We start from the raw sequence: 26,176 nt of genomic DNA, 5'->3' as shown, positions 1-26,176 counted from the left end.
CCTCTGCCTCTGTGTCTCCGCTTATAAAGTGGAGAAGATTAAAGGAGTCAGTGTGTGTAAACGCTCCAGACGAGTGAAAGTGAGAGGCACCTGAACCCGTGCCTCACTTCACTCCAGGGAAACTGAGGCCCAGAAGAGAAGGGACTAGAAGGTAGGGCTCCAGACTCCCGGTCCAGTGCTCCTGCCCCATCAGGGAAGCTGTGAGGAAGATCAAAAGGTGGCTGCTGGGAGAAGAGCCTGCATCAGGTACAGGAGGGTCTGGATTTCCCATCCTGTGGAGAGCAGGGGAAGAAGCCAGAGGCTCAGAGTTCAAAGTCTCCTCCAGCCAGGCCACTCTGAGCTGCCAGCATGCTGCTCTAGACCATGCCCCAGCCCTGGGGACTTTGGGCTTTCCCCCACTGAGGCTGTCCACGCACGGGACAGTCCGAGGCCCTTCTCCGCACTGAGCAGCTCTGGCCAGCCTGGGGGCCCAGCTGCTCTGGAGGCCCTACCAGCCTAGATGCTGAAGGGGCGTAAAGCATGCTACGGTGACCAACAGTTCTGTTTTGCCGGAGACGGGGTGTGTCCTGGGGTAGAGGACTTCCAGTGCTAAAACCCAGCAGGTCTTGGGCAAACCAGGACAGCTAGGCGCCCTCACGGTGGCCAACCTCAGACCTGCCGATTGAAAATGCAGAGTCCAGATCGAGCTGTGCCGCTGGCAGGGTCCCCGGAACCTGTCCTTCAAGCCACACTGATGCCCAGTGACGTCTGAGAGCCATGGCTAAGGGTGGGCTGTCTCCCCAGGCAGCGTGGGAAGGACTCAGGGCGAGCCAAGCCTCTCCTAGGAATCAACACAAGTCAGGTCTTCCTTTATGCTCTGTGTCACCCCTTCAATGGTGAGGATGATGACAGTGACAAAGTATCCCCACAGCTACACAGTGTCGGTCCTGTTATCTCTGCTGTACGGATGAGGGAGCAGGCCCAGAGATGACAGGTGATTTGCCCAGAGTCACACAGCTGGCCAGTGACAGAGCTGGGACTCACAGCCGGCTCTGTCCCCTGCCCCCCTGCAAACCCAGACCCATCCTCTCCTTTCATGGGCTCAGGGCCTTGGCCTCTGGGAAAACGAAACCAGACATTCCAGAGCCGAAAAACTGATGGGAAAGCCCTTTGTGGCTGAAAACAGACAGGTTGACAAGATGACCACCATGGTCCCCACCCACGTGGCCCACGAGGACAGAGCAGACCAAGGCCCAGACAGCTCAGGCTCTGGGTGGCAGTACCGGCTGCCCCTCCCTGTTCATCGAGGTCCCCAGATCCCAAGTCCTCTGGCCTCACCATCACCAGGCTCAGAAGATCACTGTCCCTCCTCAGTCTCACATTCTTTCTGCCCGTGAGAAACGGTGGCCCCATGAACCCTTTCCCTAAAGCCCAGGTCATTAGGAGAGTTGACGATGCATCAGCCTCCCAGGGCCCCGTCTGCCCAGGCAGGTCAACATACATGGCACAAGCTGGTGGAGGCAGGCAGAGAGCCCTGCGATCCACTGGTCTATGCCAGCCTCTTCAGGCCACATGAGGGGAAACTGAGGCCCAGGAAGGAGCAGAAAATGGCTCAAGACGAGATAGAAAAGGACGGCAGAGCTAGGACTAAAACTCAGGGATCCTAGCCCCCAGGTGCCCTCTGCCTTTTCACTCCATTGACCTGCCGCCACTGAGCAAGAGGTGACAGGAGTAGTTGGCCTGTCCAGCTAGGGCAGTGGTTTTCAACCCTGGCTGCGCATCCATCCCCAGGGTGTGACTCAGCACACCCGTGTGCCTCCCTTCCTACCCTTTCCCCCTACAAACCCCTGCTCAGGAAAGCAAAGCCCCCTTACCAAGTCAGGGCTGTCTCCAACCCAACGGAAGGCAAGAAGACAGGGTTTAGTCCATCGCCACAGACCGTGCCCCAGGGGTCTGGTTGGGGTCCTTCCCCCAGAAAACCTGTCCCGACTGCTCGGCTTATGTTAATTTCTCTTTTCTCATCGCCTCCTTCTCCCAGTGGGGTTCAGAGGTTGTGCCCATCTTGTGGATGGCAGGTTTGGGGACACTTGAGGCTGTCCAAAGGGCCAGGACAGAGCCTTAAAATGATGATGATGATGATGATGATGATGATGATGATGATGATGGTGGCAGTTACCATGATGGACTGTCCGCCACGTGCCAGGTATGGCCTATGTGCTCCACACACACACAATCTCATTCAATCCTCCTCAGAGTCCCCTGAAGTGAAGGTCAAAGTGTTTGGGTTGCAGCCTGGCTCCGCCGCTCCTCGTGGGCTGTGTGACGTGGGGCAAGCTACTCAACCTCTCTGTTCCTCCGTTTTCTCATCTATAAATGGGGATGATGATAGTCCCCCCCACCCCCCATCATAGAGTTGTGAGAATTAGTTACTAAACATCAAGGTTTCGGGCGGCACCTGCTATGGAGCAGTCTCTAAGTATCATTGCCGATAGGACTGTGTCCATCCTACAGGTGAAGGAACAGACTGCAAGAAGTTAAATGACTTTCCCGAAGTCTGACGGCGGCTAAGTCACGGCGCCAGGACTGAGCCAACACATTCATTCTCCTTTCCCTTGTTGGCCCACGGCGTGAGCACCTAGGATTGCGGAGGCACGACATCTCCAAGCTGGAAGGGACCATAGAGCTAACCCGGTCCCTCTCCCCTCGCAAGACAGGAATCCTTCCACAAAAGGTGAGGTAGTCCAGCCTCTGATAGAACTCTGAAGGGACAGGATTCTCAGAGAGTGGGGACCAGGCGTCCCTGTTCACCATTGTGTCCCCGTGCCCGGTCCACACTAGACCCCAAAGAAATACTTGATGAACGTGTGAACGGATGAACTAGCAGCTCTCCCCCTCCCCCAAGGTGGTCCGGTCATAGAGGCCCAATAATCCTTCATTTGAGGGTGCCTGAGGCTCTGCTCTGCACCCTGTGCCTGTCCCCCCAACAGCCTCCTCTACGAACCCCAACACGGCACATCCATCCACATAACCCCAAGACCTCCATCCTCTAAGGAAGCTCTGCAGGGGAGGACCCGGCCCTGAGTTTCCTGGGGCAGGTCCAACTGGAAGCACATCTGCCCGACGGGCATGAGGCAGCTGACGCAGGTGAGTCACGGCCATGGGCACGCAGCACTGAAGGAGGGGGTGGCGCCAGGCAGCATGGACACCTTCCTCCCTTGTCACTCCTCCTGGCACAGCCTCCGTGCCCCCTCCTCCAAATCTCCTTCCTACTTCTCACTGCCCACCCACCGTCAACCAGGCTTTAGCTACCAGTGCCTAGCTGGGCTAGGCCTGCTCCAGGCTTGGTTCCCTCCCATGACCAGCCCCTCACCCCTTCTTATCTAATGCTCTGGGACCAACCCCATCTCTGCTTCCGACTAAGTTCACTCCAGTTTTTAAAGTCTTAGTCTGGGATACTGGTCCTCAACTGGGAGTGATTTTTTTCCCCCCACAGGGCACGTCTGGCAATGTCTGGAGACATTTTTGGCTGTCACAAGTGGGTGTGTGCCACAGGCATCTGGTGAGTAGAAGCCAAGGCTCTGCTCAGCATCTCGCAGTGCACAACCTCCGCAACGGGGAATTATCATCAGTAGTGCTGAGGTTTCGAAACCCGGTCTGAGGAGAGGGTGGGAGACCGGTGACGAGGGAATGGTGACACAGTTCTGCCTTCTCTCGTCCCTGTCCCCTGACTACCTGTATCCTCAGCTCAGCCTTGGAGCTGGGTCCCCTGGAGACTCCCCAAAAAGCTAATTAGCCAGCTCCCCAGTGCTTCCCAGAGCCCAGTTCCTAAAACCCTGCCTGAGCTCTCCTTTTCTTCCTGGGAGAGAGAGAAGGTGGGGCCTTACCTCCAGCCACTGGCTTTAAGGATATGGTCATGGCACACAGTAGGGCCATATCATGTGGGCTCTGAATGGCGGGAGGAAACCGAATCCTTCCTCTTTAAGGGGCAGACAACTAAAAGCATAAGACCCTTGACCATGGGGCGCCTGGGTGGCTCAGTCGTTAAGCGTCTGCCTTCGGCTCAGGTCATGATCCCAGGATCCGGGGATCGGGCCCCGCATCGGGATCCCTGCTCTGCGGGAAGCCTGCTTCTCCCTCTCCCACTCCCCCTGCTTGTGTTTCCTCTCTCACTGTGTCTCTCTGTCAAATAAATAAGTAAAAAATCTTTAAAAAAAAAGACCCTTGACCACGAATGGGTTTGAATCCTGGCATTGACACTTAGTTACTGTGTGACCTGAGCAAATGGCTTGCCCTCTCTGTGCCAGTTTCCTCATCCATCAAATGAGATGAAGCTGACAACAAACTTAGCTCACAGGTTGTTGTGAAGGTTAAATTGGAGCGTTAAAGTTCAAGGATTAAATTCAAGAAGCTTGCCACGCTGTTCTTAGAACAGTGTCTGCCACATAGGAAGTGCTACATAAACATAAATGATTTCTAAAGAAATGATTGATGCTCTTTGCAGAGTTCATAAGCTGGGGACCAGGGCTGGGGGTACACACCTCTTCCTATTCTTGTGTACCCAGCCTGCAGGGTCCTCCAGTGTGCCCAAGCCCCCATGACACCAGCACCCTCGAAGGCCCTGGACCAGAGCTCAACCACTGCAAGTCCCCTGGCTTGGGGGAGGGCAACCGGGCCAGGCCTGAGCCCCAAGGAAGCCCTGCACAGCTGGAGACCTCTAGGCCTCTGGCTCTTACCCATAAATGTCCACGAGGGTCTCCACGCCAGCCACACACACAGCGCTGGTGGCATGCTCCAGGGACACACGCACGATCCTCTGCAGTGACATGCTGGCCTTGGTCTGGGCTGGGGCCACCAAACCCAACACTGCCCCGCAGATCCCTTGAGGTGTGGTTTAAAAGACCCCGGCCCCGCCTCTCCAGCCCGGGGTGCTAGCTCATTGGCTCCAGTCCTGGAAGCCCAGCCCCTTCCCAGAGCCGGGAGCTAAGCCAATCATTTGCATATGAAGCTGTTGCTCCGCCCCCAGCACGGAGGGAAGTAGGTTCTCCCTCTAAGGGAGCAAGTCCCCACAGGCACCTGGCTGGGGCATCAGGGCTTTGGGGGCGTGGGGGAGGCAAAGATGTGGGGTATTGACCTGGGCGCCTTCCTCACTTTCCACACTCCTCCTCCTCACCCCCTTTCCTGCGCTTTCAGAGATGATATAGTTTAGTGGGGAGCTTCTCTACCCTGCTGGGGCAGCTGGTGAAAATGCAGATTCCCAGGCCCCACCTCCAGTCTGATGCAGCCAGTTAGAGGGTGCCGCCTGGCACGTGGATTTTTTTTTTTTATAAGCACCCCAAAGCATTTTGAGAAACTTTGAGAAACACCAGCCTTTCTCTTAAGAGCATGGAGTGTAGAAGCAGGACTGGATTTAGCCCAGCCTCAACCACATCCTGGCTGTGTGGCTGTGGACGAGCCACTCCATTGCTCTGTGCCTCACGTGGCGCTTCCGAAAATGCTGTTGCAGGGCTTACATGGGACGACGTGGGCAGATCTCTAGTGTGGAGCTCAGCATTATTCTATTACTGGCCTTGTCATTATTATCACATGGCAACAGCCTGTGAAAGGGGTGGGTGGTTCGAGTTAAACCCTCTCTGGCCAGGAAGAGCTTAGAACATCGGGGTAGGAAGGCTCACTTGTCAGATGGGGAAACTGAGACCAGAGGGGGCATTCAGCCACCTGAAGCGACGGGAGCAAGGGCTCTGGGGAGAGGGGTCTTGGGTCCGGATCCCGACTCCACCGTGCCCCAGCTATGTGGCCTTGGGTGGTTATGTTCCCTCTCTCTGAGCCTTGGTTTTCTCATCTGTAGAAAATGTGGCTAATCACCAGCCCAGCAGAGATAATGGCGGGGACACACCCTACCCAGCCAGCCCCTAAAGGTGCTGAATAGAAGCTTCCTCCCTTCTCTCTGGGGATGCTGCCTGTCTGAGGCAGGTGGGGGACTAGGACCTGTTCCCCAGAGTCCCCAGTGTGCGTACTCCCAGCAGTTCAAGGATCTCAGCAGGACTCTGAGACTGGTGCTCTTCTATCCCAGGGTCTGAGAAGGATGTTCTCAAGGAGAGCTGCTGGGCTGCTGGATTCAATGACAGTCTTTACTTTTTTGGCTAGAAAATGGCTTGATGGCCAGCTCAGCTCTGGGTAAGAGTCAGGACTCAGAAGGAAGCCCCAAATAGTCTCCCTACCTGCTTATGAGCACAGCTGGGGAATCGGTGCAGAAAGTGGGGGCTTCCCCCTGGGCACTGGCCTCCTGTGCTGGGGGCAGGACCAGCTTCCAGCTTAGAGCCCTGCCATCTCCCTTTGGAATTAGACCCGGGTCTTCACCTCTCCCTGGTTAATACCAGAAACACATCTGTGGTTCATTCAGCCTAAAGGGTCAATGACTGATAGGCAGCAACTTTTTGCCTTTTAGTCCACAACAAAAGGTAAAATAAAGTGAGTAAGTGAGTGAGTGTCAAAGGGCACAATCCAAGGCAGAACCAGTGTGTAGGATGAGAGGGGTGTTATTTTCAGGCTCCTGAAATCAGAACACGGAGGCTGGGTAACCTGGTAGCTTTAGAGGTAGGAATGAAAGGGAATCATCTGCTGGCCCCGGGCATGAGTCCCACTGGAGAATCTCCTACCTCTGCCAATAGGGCCCAGCCCACCTGCATCTGAGAGATGGAAGAGATAGATAGCCCAGGGAAGGAAGAGGTAGGACCTACCTATCCCCTGATATCCATCTCAGCGGGGCAGAGCTATGGGTCTGTGCCAGCCATCCTGCTGAATCAGCCTGCCTGCCTGCCTGGCACTGGCCCTGGGGGCTCTCCCAGCCAGGTAGGAGCTGCCCACGGCCAGCAGAAGTTGAGCCAAGGAGCTGGGGCATGGTGGGTGGAACTGGAAGGAGGGCCCCCCTCACTCCTCCCCTCCTCCCTACAGCCCAACAAACAGAAGCTAAGGAGGCAGCCACTTGAAGAAATGCATGTTGACGTTTTTATTAATCAGGTAGGAGGTGATCAGTCATCCGGAACATCCTCAGAGGGGACATCAGGGCCCTCTGACAACTCTAGCAGCAATTCCAGAGCTTCCCACACTCAGGGCAGCTCTAGATGGCCTGCTCCCCACCCTCCTTATCCCTCTGCAACGCCCATTGCCTTCCCCGCATAGCCTTTCCCTGGGGAATCTCAACACTGGCTGCAGGCCCTTGGCCCCCGAAGAGCTTCCCTTCTCGCCTTGGCTCGGTCTAGGCTGGGTCGTGGTTATGAGCAGAAAGTGCAAAGTTTAGACCAGGGGCTTGCAAATGGGGTCCCCAGAGTCTTCTGGAAGGGGAGAACCCAGATACACAACCCCCGCCATCTTAAACCAGAGCAGTTCTGTTTTGTCTGCTTCAGATGTCCAGTTTCCATGGAAGTTTCTGACTGCCAAGTGTTCCGTGGTTCACAGAGTTTAACAGTGGCTGGCTGGCCCAGTCGCAGTCTTACCAGGGGCCACTGAAAACCCCACTGGTGGAGGCCGGGGGCTGAGAGCCACCAGGATGGCCCCAGAGGCAGTGGCGGGGAGGGGGCAGGCTGGCTCCCTCATGCCCGTGCCTGCCTGAGGCAGAGACCACCTCTCACCCGGCACTGGCCAAGCCTGCCTGCCCGTGCCCGTCCCGGTGGCCTCACCCGGGGCCGGCCTGAACCAGCCTCCAGCCCCCCTGGCAGGTCTCTTCTCCCCTCTGGGGGGCTGGGGGGGCAGGGGGGGGACAGGCCTGCCACAGGGTTGACTCTACAGGGGAAACCCAGGCTACGTGCAGGGTCTCCGGGCTGCCGAGAGGGACTGGGCGAGCCTTCCCTTCCACTGCCTGCAGGGCCAAGGGGAATAATTAAAGACAATTAAAGGAAATTAAACCCCACCTTCAGAGATAACCTAATGCCCCCCCTCCCTCTCCTAACATCTGGGCCCCTGCCCCCTGTGACATCTGGAACGGCCAGCCCCCCCCCCTTCGCATCCAGAGTCCAAAATCCGAAGTGGGGACACCTAGGACACGGAGGCCAGGCCCCACGGCTCGTCCTCAGGCCTCGGCTTCCTCCACCACCCTGGCCTCCCGCCAGCCTGCCTCTGTGTGCCCCCCTGAGGCCTCTCTCTGGCTTCACAGCGTTTGGGGGCCGGAAGCAGCCAGCACTCATAATTAAAGGCTTTCTAACCAGGTAACAAGCACCCTTCTGAGGATGGAGTCAGGTATTACAGGGGTTTTGTTGCTTTTTCTTTTTAAAACAGGCCCTCGGATGCTGGGTTTTCCTGTCCTTATCTGCCTCTATAAATGTGGCTGAGGGGCACCAGGAGGTCACACTTGAGGGTCGCCTGCAGGAGAGGACAGCTGGTAGAGAAAGGAGGCTGCCTCACCTCCCTGCTCCCGCTCTTCTGAGAACCACAGGTGCCCTAGGCCCAGGCCCCCACCCCGGAGCCCAGGCCCTCTGGGCCCCATTCCTGGTGCCGACACGAAAGGAGTATCAGAACAGAGGGGAAGCTACTCAAAGTGGGGCGCCTGCTGTGACCACGCACGGCCGGCCGTGAACAGGTTAAGACTGTTGCCCTTTTCCAGAACCTCTGGGAGTGTCGGGTCAGGAAGAGGGAGGGAGGAATGAAGACAGTCCTCCTTGGGCCGGGGAGGCCACTCCAGAGGTGAGGGTGTGTGATGCCCACCGCCGTATCCCCGGGCCTGCGGTGGCCAGCACGTTTGCAGGCCCTCGGGAAGAAGCGCCCGAGGCTCCCCTAAGAGGATGGAGGCCGGGTGGAGGTTCCTCGCCCTCACCCTGGCGGGGCTCCCTGGCAGGTGGGAAGAGGGGATGGCGGGTGGAGGCAGGCTCAGGGCACCATGTGCCACCACTTGAAGGAGAAGGGCTTCCGGCGCACATTGGTGCCGCAGTGGATCTCCCCGAGCAGCTTGTGGTAGGACAAATAGTCGTCGATGAAGATACAGTGGAGGCCCAACGGCTGCAGCAGGGACCGCACCTTCTCCTCCAGGCAGCAGTGGCCATTGATGATGGGTCCGAAGGGCTTGGGGATGCCCAGGTACTTGCCTAAGACCACCATGTTGACCTGTAGAAGAGAGAAGGCAAGAGGGAAGACTTGCTGCCCCGGGGATGCTCTACACATTTCGGGGGCCCTGTCTGCAGGTCTGTCCCATCCTCGTCAGCATCCCTGGGCCGCTAGGACTGGCACTTGCTCAAAAACTAGGGTCTGTGGTGAGAAGAAATGGATTCGTGGTTGGAAGAGAGAATTAATACCAAGTAGGGCTGCCAGGAACATACATGGCTCTTTTATATGAATGAAAGTATTCCTCCAATACTTTCTTCCATCTATCAGAATATTGTCATATTCTAACAATTTAGTTAGAGCAAGATTTTGCCATCAGCTGCCAGAAACTTTGTACAACAAATATCTACAAGGTCTATGGTGTGAATGTCCTTATAGGTGTGGTGCCCTTGTGCAGTGCACAGCTTGCTCAGCTATCCCTGGAAGCCCTAATAAGTGTTACGGTTTATTGAACATCCCCTGTCTGCCAGATACATCATCACTAAACTTCACAGCCTCCCTCTGAGTCAGTGGCTGGGGAAGGTTAAATAACATAATCCAGGCCACACAATCAGAGAACAGAGAGACGAGGGTGCCTGGGTGGCTCAGTAGGTTAAGCGTCTGCCTTCGGCTCAGGTCGTGATCCTGGGTTCCTGGGATCGAGTCCCACATTGGGCTCCCTGCTCCTCGGGGAGCCTGCTTCTCCCTCTGCCTCTCTCTCCCTGTCTCTCATGAATAAATAAATAAAAGCTTTAAAAAAAAAAGAGAGCGAGAGAGAGAATGGAGAGACTAAAATTTGACGTGGATCTAACTCATGCCCAAAGTCATGCTCTTTATATTCCACTGGAGTTTGTAGCCCTGCCTCCGCAGTGGGGAGCTGGGGAGTTGGGGGAGGGGGCTAGGAGCCCTTGGGGGCATCTTACTCTCCAGAGGCACTTCTCCTCCCCTGGCTGAGAGCCCTAACCCTGGGGAAGGAAAGTGTCCCCAGGGCAGGGTATGGAAGGGTCTCAGAGAAAACCTCGGCCCCATATTGATGGCCAGAGGAGCTGTCCTTGGTGTTCAAAGGGGACTCTCTGGACCTGCTGTCCTGAGGGTGGTGCTGGGTCATCTCAACGTGGGGTGGACTGCCCCAGACTCCACGCTCTCACATTCTCCATGCTGTGGCCCCTCATCCTCAAGTCTGCCTGCAGGGCCATGTGCTGCTGGGACCAACATGAAGCTGGTGGGTCCTCTGGGGTCAGTCCCATGGCCTTGGCCCTGAGCTACCCCACTGCCCACTAGTGGGCCAGAATGTGCTGGGTGGAAGTGGGGCAGGTGGAGGGACAGAGGGCCGGGAGAGGAGACGAGAACTCAGGAGACTGGAGGCTCTGCATTTGCTGGGTGACTTCAGGCAAGTCAACCACTCTGCTCAGAGGTCCTATTTCCCCAGCTGACAAATGAGGGGGTTAAGTGAGTGTTCCCTATGGGGCTCTTCCAGTTAGGACATCCTGGGCTCCTTTAGCGGGGTCTGGCCCGAAGGCTTAGAGATTCTCACAGAGGGGTGTGTGTTGGGGTGGGGCTTCCAAAAGAGGGCTGGCCAAAGTCATGGGACTTCAGCCAGAACCAGAGCCTGGGTGCCCCTTAGTGCTTCCCTGACCAATATGGCAGCCACTGGCCACATGTGGCTGTTGGAAATTAAATTAAGTTAGAGTATAAGGTTCATTCCTCAGCCACGCTGGCCACATTTTAAGTGCTCAGCAGCCCATGTGGCTTGGTGGCTCCCATGCTGTGCAGACCCAGAACATTTCCACCATCCGAGAAAGTTCTAACAGACAGCCCGCCCCAGAACAGTGGTTCTCAGCCGGGGTGATTTTGCCCCCAGGACATTCTGGTTGGCGAGGTGAGAGGAGTGGCGCTTACAGGGGCATCTCGTGGGCAGGAGACAGGGATGCTAAAAGGCAGCCCACAAAGCACAGCATGGCCCCCACGACAAAGGATTCAGGCCCAAACATCGGTAGAGCCAAGGTCACGAAGCCCTGCCTTAGAGGTCTCTGCCAGGACCCCTCAGTGAGGCGTCAGGTGTGAGTGCAAATCCTGACAGGGAAGCCCTGCCCCACACACAGGCCCCCAGGCAGGCCCTCAGGATTCACCCCCACCCCGTGGCTTGTCCAGTGACAGGGATGCGAGTGAAAGGCCCCGGGCTGAAAAGGGAAGGTCCCCCATCCTGGGGAGTCCGTCCACAAGCCGCCAACACCCTGTCATCCCTTCCCAAGGTGTTAATGGTTCAGCCAGCGCTGTGCTCATAACATCACCCGGCCCCTCCCAGGGGCCACCCCGGCGAGATCACATCTGGGCATCTGCTTGTCAGCTGCCCGACTTAACGACAGCCGGGGAGGCAGCCACCGCGGGCCCGCCTGCTCGCCCGGGGAGCCACACTGGGGAGCAGCCCGTGGGGGGCCAGGGTGCAGGCCACAGCAGACAGCCGAGGCCCCAAAAAGGAAGCCTGAGACACTGAAACCAAAAGACTCTTCCTTTTTCCACTTGGGAGAAAAGAAAAAAAAAACCGCCCTCAGTTGCGGGGCTGCCCCGTGCAAGGAAGGAGGTTCAGCAGCACCCCAGCCCACATCCATGAGATGCCAGCAGTTCCCCCATCCTCGTAGCAGTAAGAAAATGCCCTCGGGGGGCAAAACCGCCCTGGTTGAGAACCACTGATGGGGATGCTCTATACCTGCACAGAAAGCAAACACGCGCTAAAGAGGTCCGCAAGCCCTCCCCACCCCAGTCTCTGTGCCCGGCTGCCCTCGGACGACAGGAAGTGCTTCTCCTCTGGAACCCCGACTGACACCCCCTCCAGACCCTGCCGGGCCCCAGGGACAGGAAATGACCTTCTTCTGCGCTCTCACCATGTCAGGGAAGAAGGCTTCTGCATAGGAGCCCTTCAGGGAGAAGAGCTGGGGGATGTCCACGATGTCCCGCTCGGTCAGGCCCAGCTCCCGCTTCAGCACCTCCCGGTTCCAGTCGATGCATTTCTGGGGGCAGGGGGAGAGGCAGCGGGCGCACCCAGGGAGCCAGGGGGCTCTACCGCTTGCTGAACGCCGACTGCGTGTCAGGCCCTGCACGCAGCCCCCTGCACCCTTGCGCTCCTTCGATCCTCCCAACAGCTGTGGGCCACCGCCACTCCCAGATAGGGAAACTGAGGCTCAAGGGACCTGCCCAAGGGCACAGAGCGAGGAAGCAGCAGAGCTGGGATTTGGACCCAGTTCCTGTTTCCAAAAGTGCCTGCCCCTACAACACACTGCCCCAGCCCCGGGGTGACCTGTACCCTTCCCCACCTCTGCAGGTCAAGAGACAGTGCCAGGCTCCACTCAGGAGAAGGGAAGGGCCTCCTCCATTTACTGAGCACAGCTCTGCACAAGGCCCTGCACCCTGCACGAGGTGGGCATTAGCCCTGCCCCTTCCAGAGACCTCTTCCCGCCCCTGCCCCCCCTGTCCTCCTTGTCCGATCCCCTTGACTCCCACCTGCCCTACCCCTCTCCCCGACGGGGCCCCATTTCTCCACCACATGTCTCTCCTCTCACTCTGCTTCCCCGGAAACTCGTCCTTTCCTCAGAGCTAGATCTCCCTCATCAGACTGGGAGCTCCCTGAGAGTACTGCTGTGTCTCCTCCATCAGACTGTGGGTTCCCACTGCAGAGGCCCTACCCTACCCACAGGTTTCGGCAGCCCCCAGGACAGTCAGAGGCCCGGGGCTGAGCCCCTGCCCCCTGCCCCAGCAATTCCTGGGGCTCTTTCTCCTGGGAGCTGGGGGACCCCCCCAAGAGTCCTCACCTGTACATAGAGACTGTCCCTCCTGAGACTACGGTCCGCCAGCATCTCATTAATGCTTCTATTCACCTGGTGACTTAACCCTGCGAGGGAACAAAGGCAGGACGGCGGCTCAGGGCGGACTGCCCAGGGCCATCTTGGGCCTGGAGCGGCAGAATCTGGGCCAGGATTTTTCTCCCACCTCAGTGCCAGGGGCTGAAGCTAGGGCCAGACAGAGAAAGCCAGAGACTGGAGACCCCGTGGGACCCAGGCTCTGGCTGCAAGGACATCCCGAGGATGGAGCACAGGCTCCTCGGGAAGGGACTCTTGGCTCAGTGCTGTATTATTACAGGGCAGCTACCATTACTGAACACCCACCATGCTCTGGCACCCTACTAAATTTATGATTAATCTTTAAAACAATGATGGGTGGGTTAATTATCACCCCCACCTCAGAGAAGAGGAAACTGAGGCACTGAGCGGTTTGGAACGCAACCTTGATTGGAACCTAGGTCTTGAAGCTCTGCCACATCCCTTCCAGTGCTCCGTTTCTCAGGTGAGAACACTGAGATCTATGGTGGAAAGGGAGAGGTGCTCAAGGCGGCCAGCCAGGCCCTTGGATGGTCTGTCAATTCCCAGAGGCAGGTCCACAGAGGGGGCCTGACCACCCATCTGGCTTCTCACCCACCGCCCCCCCCCACTCTTGAGCCCCAAGCCCTGCCGCATCCTGGGGATAGCCCTGGGCCAGGCACTCCTCTCTGAGCTTCTGGGGAAAGGGATAAGGGGGAGGGTACAAGATCAGTAGGGTGCACATTGTTTCCGGTGGCTTTCCTCTCCTGGGATGTGGCCAGGAGCTGCCCACTCTTACTGCGGAGGTCACCCCCTGCGTGTGCCTGGGACAATCCACTGGCCTCTTGGCTTCCCTGCCTGGACCCAATACAGGGACAGCCTGACAGCTCCCAGGAGAGTGTGTTGGGAGAATTAGTGATGTCCACCTCTGAGCGGAGGGATCTGAGCAAGGCAAAGGGCCTATAAATAGAGCATTAGCCACGAAAGGCATCCCTGGAGCCCAGGGCTGGCAGTGAGAGCGCAGGGTCCCCACAGGGGGACTGGGTCATTGGCACTCACCATCAAACTGGGCGGCCTCCCCATACCCCTCCTCTTTCTTCTCTTGGAATAGTCTGAGGCAAGCGCTGGGGCTCGCCAAGAGCAGCCGGAAGCCCTAGCAGAGGGAGGGAGAATATTTCAGTGGATGGGTTCCCCCTAGATGCAGGAGACCCCAAACTTCAGGAGGGGCCCGAGTTCAGAGGCCAGACCACACGTGGGTCCCACCTACCAGCCACAGAGAACTCTCCGCAATTCCCCTAACCCACCAAGCTGGTTCACACCCCCAGGCCTTTGTCCAAGACATTCTCTGCCTGGATGCCCTTGTCTACCAGGGAACTCAGCCACTGGTCACTGGTCGGCCTCCCTTCCCAGGCTGCTTGCTCTCTGAGCAAGAGGCCCTCTCTGCAAAGCGGTGGAGCTGAGTGGTTAAGATGTTGGTCCCGAGTCCTCTGTCTGGGTTTGAATCTTACCTGTAATTGCCCTTCTGGACCTCAGTTTTCCCATCCGTAAAATGGGGACAATGATAATAGTACCCACCTCATGGAATTGTTGGAAGATTAAATGAATTAAAACACATGCACATCGTAGGTGCTCGCTAAATGTTACCAATTATTATTATCAGTGTCATTCCTGGGTCTAGGCTGAGAGGTTTGGATCAAAGCAAATACCCAGCAAGCGTGAGAATGAGCGTATGAGTAGAGGAGCCAATCAGTACCCTCCTGACCTGAGCTCTGACCTCCTCCAGGAAGCCCCCCCGCCGGTTAACACCATCTGGTTCCCAGAGTGCCCTGACTCCGAGCTCCCTACAGACACAGGCGGTGAGCTGGTTCCAGGCGGCTTTGCTCTAACCATTCCCATCAGGTTGGGGAGGGGCAGGGGTGGCTCAGGCAGGAGGAGAGGGGACACACCTTTTGGTCAGAGGTGGGCACAAAGCTCAGGAACTCATCCACGTGGCCCACAGAGAGCCAATCGGAGTAGAGCTCCACGGGCGCCTGCACCTGCTGGGCCTTCAGGAAGTCCCGTACGACCTTGGCCATTCGCCTCCCACCGGACCTGGCCCAGGAGGGAGAGAACAGGGTCACTTCATGCCTACTGTCAGCTGGCATCCCGCCCCTGTCCGAGCCTCATGACATTCCTCTGAACGGGTCTCCTTTTGTCCCCACTTCCGGGCCCCAGCCCCCAGTTACCTCTAGGAACTCGGCTGTCCATCCTGACTATCATCCCAAGGAGTCCATCCCCTCCTCACGCAAAGCATCCTCCCCCAGACCGGGAAGGCCCTGCTTGCTCCTCCTCGCTAAAAAGAGTCAAACAAGAGAGCTCCACTTGCCAAAGGGAACTAAAGACCCTCACCTCACATCCCGGGACTCAGAGAGGTTAAATCTCCACCGAAGACGCCCAGCCTCGGGTTCCAAATATGACCAGGAGCTGGCCAGCCCCTCCCTCAGCCCAGTGTTTCCCGAAGTGTGGGGCCTGGACCACCTGGGGGTCAGACTCTGGTGGGGGCAGGTGCTTGTTTAAACACAGGGCTCCTGGGCCCTGACCTCCTCCACATCTCAGAGTCTTTGAGAACGTGGCACCTCTGAAGATGTGGGATCTGCATTTCAACAAGCGCCTCGGCTGCTTCGTGCGCCAGAGAACCACTGCCCCAGTCACCTCGTGCTCAACACGGACTGTCTAATCCTCAGCAGGTCCTGAAATGAGCGCTGGGCATTTTCAAACCACCCCATACTAGCAGAGGGAGGGGCTGAGGTGGCCCAAACTAGGGAGCAGGTCTCGGGAGCTGGAGTCCCAGAGCTGTGGGAGGAGACATTACCATAAGCTGCCTGTGCCTGTGGGGATTTCGACGCTGTCTCAGGCACGGCCATGGCCCCATTTCACAGATGGGGCAGCTGAGGCCTAGCAAGTTCAATGGCGGGGGACTTGTCCAAAGTCAGAACGATGTCTTATATACTCTGGGCACTTTCCACCTTTCCCTAGCATGGGTAACCATGTGCAAACACACACACACAGAGAAAGAGACTTCTTTTTTCAATATGTTATACAAAAAAGGGATCACATTTCTTGACCTTGCTTGCCTGGCTTAAGGATGTATCATGGACAAGCTCCCCAGCCTGCATCGAATCTGGTGCTTCTACCTTAAGCAGAACACAATCCAGCCCTTCCCTCCTCCTCTTCTGCCACCATCTGGCCCGCACACCTCCCTCATCTATAATTCTAATGGCAGGGGCCCCTGGGTGGCTTAGTCAGTTAAACCTCTGCCTTCAGCTCAGGTCATGATCCTAGAGTCCTGGGATCAGTGGGCTCCCTGCTCAGCAGGAAGTCTGCTTTTCACTTTGCCCCTCCCCCCGCTCTCTCTCTCAAATAAATAAATAAAATCTTGAAAAAGAGAGAGAGAAAGAGGGAGGGAGAAAGAAAGAGAGAAAGAAAGAAAAAGAAAGAGAGAAAGAAAGAAAAGGAGGGAGGGAGGGAAGGAAGGCAGGAAGGCAGGAAGGAAGAAAGCAAGAAAGGAAGGAAGGAAAAGAAAAGAAAAAGAAAGAAAGAAAGGAAGGACAGAAGGAAGGAAGGAAGGAAGGAAGGGAGGAAGGGAGGAAGGAAGGAAGGAAAAGAAAGAAAGAGAGAAAGAAAGAAAAGGAATTCTAGTGGCTTGCCTCTTTCGCTGGTCTCTCTGCTTTCACCCTTGCTCCCCTGCAGTCTAACCAGACGGAGGTTTTTAAATATGTCAGATCACCTCCCTCCTCCAGACAAAACCCTCCCACCACCCCTGTCTCCCTCGCTGTACACGCAAAGTCCGCACAATGACCCGCATAGCCCCTACCAATCCTGACAACTCCCTCCTTCCACTCTCCTCTTCATCTGCTCAGTTCTGGCCATGCTGGCGTCCTGCTGCCCCTTGAACATACCAGGTACAGTCCTGCCTCAGGACCTTTGCACATGCTGTTCTCTGTACCAGGAATTATTGCCCACTCCCCATCTCCCCATGGCTCACTTCCATCTTCAGATTTAACTCAAATGTCATCTTCTTTCTCTATGAGGCCTTTGAACAATCCCTCAATCCTCTTCCCAGATTTATGTTTCTTTACAGCATTTGGTACTATTTGGCATACTTGCTATCTCGTGTATTGCCTGGCATCCCACCAGAATGTAAGCTCCAGGAGGGCTGAGATTTTGTCCACGTTCACTTCTGGGCTCCTAGCACCTCTTACATACCAGATGCTCAAAAACCGTTTGTGAATGATATGCTTTTGAACAGCCGTGTAACAGTCCATGGTCTCTACCACTCAAATATGCCGTAGACTCAACAAGCAATGATAAATGACAACACTGATTTGATCTGGGGGATAGGACTGTGGAAAATAGTTTTCTTGTATTTCTGTTATTTTATGATAGTGCTGGCAATTTAAAAAGACTTCCTAAAGTGAGATCCTAAAGTGGAGAAGAGCGAGACCCCAGAACATGTTCATGAGCAGAATCAGGAACACGTGAGGTTGAGGAAGGGGCCCCGCCAGCCCAAGCCAGCCTGGGAAGCATCAGACCTGTGCTGGGAGGCACATCAAAACCACCACCAGGGGGCAGAATTGCTTAAAGATGATTTTTAAATATGGGGCGCGGAGCGGGGAGAACCCAAGCAGAGAATGGACAGGACACTTACTGAGCACCTAGCGTGTGCCTGCCTGAGGCTCCTAATACTAAGTATCTTGCTTAATGTCCACGATTCCCCTACGATGTACGTACAAATAACAGGCGCTGGTCATGATCTGAACTCTGCCCTGCTAAGCTCTCTGACCATCCCCGACCGTGCCCCTCCTTGCTCACTCAGCTCCAGCTCATGGACCTCCTTGCTGCTCCTCTAATGTCTCCAACACACTCCTGCCTCAGGGCCTTTGCACTGACCATTTCCACTCCTTTGCACGTTTTCTTCCCAAATACCCACATCTTCAACTCCCTCATTTCCTTCAGGGCCTTGTTTAACTGTCAGCTTCTCCCCAGGGTTTCCTTCATCTAACACCCTATATTATCTACTTATGTATTAGTTTTGCTTATTGTCTGTTTCTCCCTGCTAGAATGAATATAGGTTGGCTGTTTGTTCACTGCTGAGGTCAGAAAGAAGCCAAGATAGGAACACAGGACCTCAGCCTGAGTGTTAAATTTTAGTTTGGGGTCCAAGGGGGAGATCTGGATTCTGACTCTACTGCTAACTTGCTGTGTGATCCTAGGCAGTAGCTGTACCTCTCTGAGCCTCAGGGACCCCTTCTGTTTACCAAGGACCTTGCTCCTGGTTATCTATACAATGGTCAGTGGACTGGGTCACAGCTGCACTGGAGGTCCCCACCTTCCTATCCCCAGGTCTTGCTCTGAACCTGAGAGCTTCCAGAACATTTCTTTTATCCAGGGTCGCAGACCTGGCATATGGGAAGTCTCAATAAATACTTACAGAATCAGGTAAATGAATGCATAAATGAGTGCACTCCCTTCCCCTTTCTGAGCCTCAGCTTCCTCATCTGTGAAATGGGGATAATAATCATCCCAACCTCATAGGGCTGTTTCTAAGAATTACATGAGGCTTGGGCGCCTGGGTGGCTCAGTTGGTTAAGCGACTGCCTTCGGCTCAGGTCATGATCCTGGAGTCCCGGGATCGAGTCCCGCATCGGGCTCCCTGCTCGGCGGGGAGTCTGCTTCTCCCTCGGACCCTCCTCCCTCTCATGCTCTCTGTCTCTCATTCTCTCTGTCTCAAATAAATAAATAAATAAATCTTTAAAAAAAAAAAAAAAAGAATTACATGAGGCTAATCCTTAAATTAAATGAGGGTAAATCCTTATGTTCGTGGCACATAGTAGGTGGTTAATAACTTTTGCCCAATGAGTTCCAACCTGCTTCATAGGAGACCCACTGCTGGGGGCCCAGCTAAACAATACTTAAACATTCAGAAGACAGTTAACATGAATTCTTTATCCCCACTAGTGCTGATTATATAGCTAGCACAGAGATTTTTAATAGACCCATTTCACAGACAGGAAACGGAGGCATGGAGTATAAAATAATTTGTTCGTTTCATAAGGTATCTGTTGCGCACTGATATTTCCCTAGCATCTTCAGCCATGCCTGGCACAGAGTAGGCATAAAATAAATAGCTTCAAATGAGTTAACTGAGCGCCTACTCTGTGCCAGGCACTATAGTAAGTGCTGCTTAGGTGGTATACCCCAAAACACATGACTAGTATATGGCAGAGGTAGGACTCGAACCCAAGCCCATCTGTGCTCCAAAGCCTGTGCTCCTTCCTCCTGGGTCCCTCCCTGAAGCACACGTGCACTACCCGGAGGCCCCCAGGTCCTTCCGCCTCCGGGGCTGTGGGCGAGATCAGGTCCCCGAGTAGTGTCTGAGTGTGAGTCACCAGCAAGGTGAGCGCTCCTTTCGCTCTAGCCAACCTCAGCCCCGGGCATCCAGCTTGGGCACCCAGCTACGTGCCTGGGGTTGGTGCCAGGAAACCTCGCCTCGCCCGATCCACAACCTCGAGGTTGCCAGGGTCACCACTCGAGGCTGGGTGACCTTCCTATGACTGCCCGGCTGCTCTAGATGTCAGTCAGGCCTTGGGGTTTTCACCTGGTTTCCAGGCCACCCCCACACACAAAGGAGAAGGTGGCCTCTGGTGCCCTTGGCGGGCTTAATCTCCAGACAGGAAGCCAAGGACCCTGCCAGGATCCCTGGATGGCGCACCCCATTCTTCGGTTGCCTGCAGGCAGGGTGGGGACCCACTCAGCAGGATTTAGCAGATACTGTCACCTGTCTAAGCACTAACCCCTATATACCTTGTTTCCTGCCTGATGACAGCTGTCCAGGGTGGGACCCACCAAGTCACCTCTGCCACCCTGGTGTCCTGCCCAGCCACTCATTCACCGGTAGCCACCTGGTGACCCCTGGGCCCTTTAAGCTGTTGCTAGAACAGCAGCTATTTTGACCTACTGGGAGAGGTCACCAGGTCCATCTCCTGCCTCTGCGCCACATCGTGCATCACCTCCCCGACAATTCTCATGTTTCAAAAGAAGCTGGAAATCTGGCTTTTTATGTCAGGCCTCCCCTTATATATGTAGTTGGTGACTAATGAAGCTCATGAGATACTAGGCAGGCCCAAAGACCGTGGGTTTCTAGTTCATGAGTTTTCTCCAAAGAGAAAGGAGACTTTAAATCTAAGTTTCTAGGGGCGCCTGGATGGCTCAGTCGTTAAGCGTCTGCCTTCGGCTCAGGTCATGATCCCAGGGTCCTGGGATCGAGCCCCGCATCGGGCTCCCTGCTCCGCGGGGAGCCTGCTTCTCCCTCTCCCACTCCCCCTGCTTGTCTCTCTCTGTCAAATAAATAAATAAAATCTTTAAAAATAATAATAATAAATCTAAGTTTCTAGGACTCGAAGTCTTTGACTCCAGGACCACGAGCAGGAATGAAGACCGCTTCTCAGACTGGAGACCCGTGTTTGGGGTGAGGGAGGGTGCATGCTGCAGGGATCCCCACGCCCTCCCGCCTCCCGCCAGGCCTCTCACTTGGGGAAGCTGCTGCCGATGAGGATCCGGCCCAGGGGATACTCCTTGCCGCCCACTGTGACGGGCGGGCTGACATCCAGGTTGCCGAAAGAGTCAAGGCTGGAGGCACCAGCGGACAGGATCTCCCGGGTTACATATCCAAAGTCGGGACCCTAGGGGAGGACCAGCAAGCCCCCCCCCCACCCCAGAAGGAGGGGTCAGTTAGGACAGGAAGTGACACCTCTTGGGCGGGGAGGTGGGGGGATGCAATTAAAGTCCAAGTCTGCAACAGGACGATAACAAGAAAATCCCCAAATGCTGGGAAATCAGGCAATACACTTTTGAAGAATCCTTAGGTCAAAGAAGAAATCCAAGTGGAAACTAGACAATATTTTGAAGTGTAAGGTGATAAGCATGCAGCCCACCAGAACTTGTGGGGTGCTCTCGAGGCTCCGGCTAGGAACGGCTGTAGCTCTGAACACACGTATTAGGAAGAGAGAGGGTTGAAAAATCTTGCTTCCATTCCCAGCTAGGAAAAGAACAGCAAATTAGACGCAGGGCAAGTGGAAGGGAGGACAGAGTAAAGATGAGAGCAGAGATGAACAGGGAACGCCCCGGCCAGGTCAGGCCCAGGCTTGGGGTCAGGCCCTTGGTTGATGCAGACTCACCCTGCAGGGCTCACTGTCACCTGCACTGGGACCCGGCCCCGGCCCCTCCAGGCTGAGGTAAATGCCCTGCTCCGCGTTCCCGTGAGCTCCCAGACTTCCCCCTCCCAGCCCCGACCTGGACGCGGGCACTGTCCCTGCGCCGGGGCTGTGGGAGCTGGGAACCAGGCAGAGATGGCGAGCTGTAGGCCTCAGGCCCACCTCCAAAGGCAGTTCAGTGCAGTGGTAGGGCTGTGTGGACAGTCCCTCTGGTTTTACCTCTTGGTGCCCCTAGCTGCTTGGCCTAGGGTAAGTTACTTCACCTCTCTGAGCCTCCGGAAAGAGGGGCTGAACACAGCAGCTATCCACAGGACTGTGGACTCGAGAAGTGACTGTGCAAAGCTAGGGCCAGGTGCCTGGAACACAGCACATGCGTGCTGGGACTGCTCTTGTCCCCATCCTGTGCATGAGAGGCAGCATGGGGCCTGGCCCGCAGCAGGTGTTCAGAAAACATTTGTTACTTGAAAACAGGCCCCACCTCATAAAGGCAAGAGTCATGAGGGCTCACTAACGGCGCGTTCCCCCACGATGCAGTTTGGTCTCCCCAGGGCTGACCCTTCTGTTGACTTCCACCCACATGGGAGAGAAGGGCTCCCCAGGAGGACTTTACTGGCCTGCACTTCCCAGAACAGGGGGGATTTGCATGTTGTTTGCATGTCATTTGCATGTTCTATCCCAACTCCCCATTTCCCCACCATTTGTGTCCTTTAGCCTCCCTAAAGGATAAGGACCAGGACCAGCGAAATCCTGTAGGAGGAGCCCCCCAAGGGACCTCCACTCCACCCTTTGCCACATACCAGGATCCGCTTATAGGGGAAATGCTTCAGACCTCTGTTTCGGGGAGAGTCAAAGACCACTGGGAAAGACTTGTGAGGGGCCTCGGTGTAGCCAAACTCCATCTCATCCTAGGAGGGGAAAAGAAGAGATCACGCTGGTGTCCCCAAGTGTGATTTTCCAAACGGGGTGATCCCCTCATACCTGGACCAGGGTGGGGCCACAGATGCTCCCTAAGACCTGGGTGTGCATGGGTCAGGGTTACAGGTGAGGCCTCTTGGGACCCCAACTGGGAGAGGACTCTGTCTGGGACCCAAGCATGTGGGGGAAACGGGAGAGACTAGGATGATAGGGGCAGTGGGAACGTGTTTCCCTAAGCTGCCTGTGCCTCGCCCCCCCCGCCACCCCGACCGAGTCCTGGCTTTTCTTGGGAGGCCAGGCTGCTTAGGAACCTGTGCAGGCCCCATTTCCCAAAGTCAGGGTAAAGGATGGGGACCCAGGCGTCCTGGGCCACCCTCCTTGCTCCTGCGCCCACCTGGATCCAGCGGTCATTTCGATTTTCAATCTGAGGGCAGATGATCAGCTTGCAGTTGGTTTTCAATGCTAGGTCAGACATGTCTTCCAGAAATTTCTTATTTGGGCCGTGAGAGTCTGCCACACTGCAAAACACAGGGACAGGGGAACATAATAGTGACCTCTGACTACCTTGGTCCCGTCCACCAGCGACCCCACTCCTGCGACCACCAGCTGCCTCACCAGAGCCTAGCCTCGCTGCCCGGACTCGATCCGAGCTATCCCACAGGCAGGACATGGTAGAGGCAGGGACACCGACGCCGGAGCCAGTGATCACAGCCGGGGCCTTAGCTGCTCAGCACAGGATGGGGCCGACCAGCCCAAGCCAGCCTGCTGCTCTCCCCTGTCCAGCCTGCACCCATGGGTGACCTCAACGCACCCGTCCAGGGAGTGAGGGCCCAACGGCGGACACAGCGTTCTGCTCCTATCTCTACCAGTCCAGAGATGGTGGAGTTCCTGCAGGAGGGGTGAGGCCTCACCTGCATGCATACAGCTCCAGGGGGGGCTGGGTGTTGGGGGTCATGATCCAGGGGGCCATGCGGAAGGCCACGGTGTCTGTGAAGAGGGGCACCTCAGGCAGGGTCTGGGGGGGAAATGAGGACTAAGTGGGCCCTGCAGGGAGCCCCATCAGGCCTCAAGCTCCCCCAGTCCCCCCGCCTGCCCAGCCCCAGAGACTCCAAACTGGTCCCCCAAACCCTCAGCTGCCACCCCAGCCCCCAACACTGTACATACCTCCGTGTCCACCAGGCTGACACTGAGGGAGACCAGCCCCAAGAAATCAACGTCAGGGAAGGTGAGTCCCTCCACAAAGAAGCTGATCTTCCGCTCCCCCTGCTGCCGCTTAACTTCGTAGGACAGGTGCCCAGGCCCCAGCACCTGCTTGTAGTCTTTCAGGGAATTCCCGCCTAGGGGAAACCAGAGTCAAGGGCCGGTGCTGGGACGAGGGATGGCAGGGAGGAAACCAGAGTCCAGGGATCTGGGCCAGAGCCACCCTCGTTTTAGATCTGCTGGGGCTCCCCTCAAGCCCCACTGCGTGCAAGCTGTGTGACCCTGGCTCAGTGACTCAGTGTCTCTCAGGTAAAGAGATAAAAGCAGCCCGTACAAAACGCAGAAAATACCCAAACGTCCATCAACGGATGAATGGATAAACAAACTGTGGTTCGTCCATATAATGGAACATTTTCCACCCCTCAAAAGGAATGAGGTGCTGACACATGCTACAATGTGGATGAACCTTGAAAATCATTCGCGAACTGACACAGAAGGCTACATATTGCATGATTCCATTTACAGGGAAGTATCCAACACAGGTAAATCTATAGGGACAGAAAGATTACGGGATACCTAGGATTGGGGGGGTGGGGGGAGAGGGTTTGGGGAGTGGCCGGTGACGGGTACAAGGTTTTACGTGGGGGTGAGGAAACGGTCTTGCAACTAGATAGAGGTGGTGGTTGCAGAGCATCAAGGAAGAACTAAGTGCCCTGGAGCTGTCCACTTTCAAATGGTTAATTTCCTATTATGTGAATTTCACCTCAATTTCTTTTTAAAAGCTCCTGGCCTGTAGTACTTCTGCGCTGCCCCCTTCCCTTCTGCCCTGAGGCTTGTCTGGGAAAGGTCACCCTGGCACACTCTCATTCCATGCGAAAGATTATCCGTTCACTGATTGAGACTTTGCCTACGTTCTGGCGTCCCAGTAAGTGTTTCCAAGCGGGGCTCTGTGCCTAAACTTAACGCCAGTGGTGCACGAGGAGGAACATTCTGGCTCCTGCCAGGTTTAAGTGGCCAGAACAAGTTCTGGGTCAGTTTGAACAGAAGAAGGTAAGGGGGGAAGAAACAAAGGGGCAGGAAAAGCCTCTTTCTATTTATAAAAACGAGTAAAGGCAGCTCAGGGTTAAGGATGGGTATATTTTCTTTAAGCCACAGATTTTGATATATAAAATCTGAACATACGGGTTCTAAGGGCTGGCCTGGGCCTCAGCTTTGCTAGTTCTCGCTCCCACCTCACCCAGTCTGGACAGAGCCGGGGGTGCATCCAGAGCTCATCCCATGCTGCCTGACCGGGATGGGGGGGGGCAGGCAGTGGAAAGAGGAGGGGTTTAGTGCTTAAGAGATCTGGGCTTGAATGCCTGTTCCACTCTCCGTTGGTTGTGTGACTTAGAGACAGTGGATTCCTGCATCTGAACCTCAGTGGCCTCCTCTATAAAATGGGACTCGTTTTCGAACCTCCTTCTTAGGTAGTATGCTGTGAGCGGCTGGGGTGGCTGTTCATCAGAGGTAGAGGGAGGTATAGAAGATGCTGGAGGGGAGGGGGGGATATGTATAAGAGAAAAAAGAGTTTGGGAAGCAGAGAATGAGCAGAGCAGGGAGGAAAGCGGCCACAGCAGGCCACTCACCCCTAGCACAGAAGACCCCCACTCGTTTGGAATCCGAGAAGGGCACGTTCAGGACCAGCTTGTGGCTGTCGAAGAGCTTGTCTGGGCCGTCACAGCTCAGTACCATGGGGGACATGTCCTGTAGGTCTGCAGAGAATGGCGCCCTTGAGACAGCCCTCCCTGCACCCCGCTGACAGTCTACCCCCCCCCCCACTTCCCCCAGCCTCTACTGCCCCAGGCCACTGCCCTGGACATCCCCACGTACCCCTCTGTCACATACCATCCAGTGATGCCAGCTGGCTGTTGGTGAGGTCAGGCCCTCTGGATGTGACACTGTCCCGGTCACAGTTCACCAGCAGGACGGCCCCATAGCCTTCGGGGCCCCAGCGCCAGGTTTTCTGTGGCAAAACAAGAGGCTTTGGGGTCAGTGGGACCCAGAGGGCTGGGAAGGGGCTCTGGAGCTGGCTAGGGCTGGCTGCTTTGTTAACATGGAGACTTCTGTTTTCGGGGTTTGCTTCAAGATCTAAAGAGGGATCATAGATTTGGGGACTGGAGTTCCAGGTCTCTAGACCCAGAATCCACTCCGCACTTGTGCAGTGAACAACCTATGCAGCCATACATGGTGGCCCCACCCAGGCATGGCACTGGAGGAGGAAGGGTGGTATCACTCCTTCAAGAGGAAGGGTGTTCCAGAAACAGCCTTCACCAACCCACTGAGCTTTGGCCCTGCTTGGGGGACAGAGGTTTTGCCTGTCAACCCTGCCAGCCTGGGGTGGCCAGGAGAGTGTCACCTTGTCGCCGTGGCTCCTCTTCACCTTGCCCGTGCGATGCGTGTCGACATCAAGGGAGAGGTCTGTAAAGGAGTGGAGAGGGGCACCAGAGGCTCACCCAGTCCCGCCTCCACGCCCATGATGTCCAGGCTGAGGCGAGCTTTGCCCACGAGACCCAGGAAGACCCGTCCTGGGGACCACACCCAATGCCCGGGAGGCCGTGCGGCCGCCCCCTGTGGTTCTGGATGTTGGAGGGACCCGGTCTCCGGCTCGTGAATTTATTGCCCATCTATGCGTGCTGAGTTGCTAGCTCTTGGTGGCCCTCCCCTTGGCCCTTGGGAACGAGCTGAGGCTCTAGGTGCTGGTTCCACTGTTGTCGGAGCCAGCGGCCAGGGCTCTGGCTGAAGGCGGCTCGCGGATCTCTGAGGTTTAGCGAGGAATCCCGGAGTTCCAGTGGTGTGACAGGTGGGCCTCCGGAGGACGGAGGCCTAAGGTGGGTCTAGCGGTCGGCCATGGGCCGTGCAGTTTCTAGATTC

General features: G+C 56.0%; 2 protein-coding genes across 2 annotated transcripts in view; both read right to left on the bottom strand.

The window, feature by feature from the left end:
- PADI3 (peptidyl arginine deiminase 3) overlaps positions 1 to 4,867 on the bottom strand; it is a 30,807-nt gene extending 25,940 nt beyond the window's left edge. The window contains exon 1 of the mRNA XM_081817577.1: positions 4,713 to 4,867. Coding sequence (XP_081673703.1) covers positions 4,713 to 4,804 — 92 coding nt within the window. The 5' untranslated portion in view covers positions 4,805 to 4,867. The remainder of the gene's footprint in view (positions 1 to 4,712) is intronic.
- A 2,094-nt stretch (positions 4,868 to 6,961) lies between these two features.
- The window catches only part of PADI1 (peptidyl arginine deiminase 1), a 40,001-nt gene continuing 20,786 nt past the window's right edge, over positions 6,962 to 26,176 (bottom strand). Inside the window, exons 4-16 of the mRNA XM_081817576.1 lie at positions 25,662 to 25,723; positions 25,151 to 25,268; positions 24,892 to 25,017; positions 23,231 to 23,403; positions 22,978 to 23,081; positions 22,461 to 22,584; positions 21,949 to 22,056; positions 20,469 to 20,620; positions 14,846 to 14,990; positions 13,959 to 14,052; positions 12,855 to 12,934; positions 11,931 to 12,056; positions 6,962 to 9,072 (exon numbers count right to left, since the gene is read on the bottom strand). Coding sequence (XP_081673702.1) covers positions 8,839 to 9,072; positions 11,931 to 12,056; positions 12,855 to 12,934; positions 13,959 to 14,052; positions 14,846 to 14,990; positions 20,469 to 20,620; positions 21,949 to 22,056; positions 22,461 to 22,584; positions 22,978 to 23,081; positions 23,231 to 23,403; positions 24,892 to 25,017; positions 25,151 to 25,268; positions 25,662 to 25,723 — 1,646 coding nt within the window. The 3' untranslated portion in view covers positions 6,962 to 8,838. The remainder of the gene's footprint in view (positions 9,073 to 11,930; positions 12,057 to 12,854; positions 12,935 to 13,958; positions 14,053 to 14,845; positions 14,991 to 20,468; positions 20,621 to 21,948; positions 22,057 to 22,460; positions 22,585 to 22,977; positions 23,082 to 23,230; positions 23,404 to 24,891; positions 25,018 to 25,150; positions 25,269 to 25,661; positions 25,724 to 26,176) is intronic.

Source organism: Leptonychotes weddellii, chromosome 4 (genome assembly GCF_054177405.1).
Source record: "Leptonychotes weddellii isolate Sample4059 chromosome 4, ASM5417740v2, whole genome shotgun sequence".
NCBI classification, from domain to species: domain Eukaryota; kingdom Metazoa; phylum Chordata; class Mammalia; order Carnivora; family Phocidae; genus Leptonychotes; species Leptonychotes weddellii.
The sequence above is the reverse complement of the archived record's forward strand: the minus strand, read 5'-3'. Positions and strand labels throughout refer to the sequence as shown.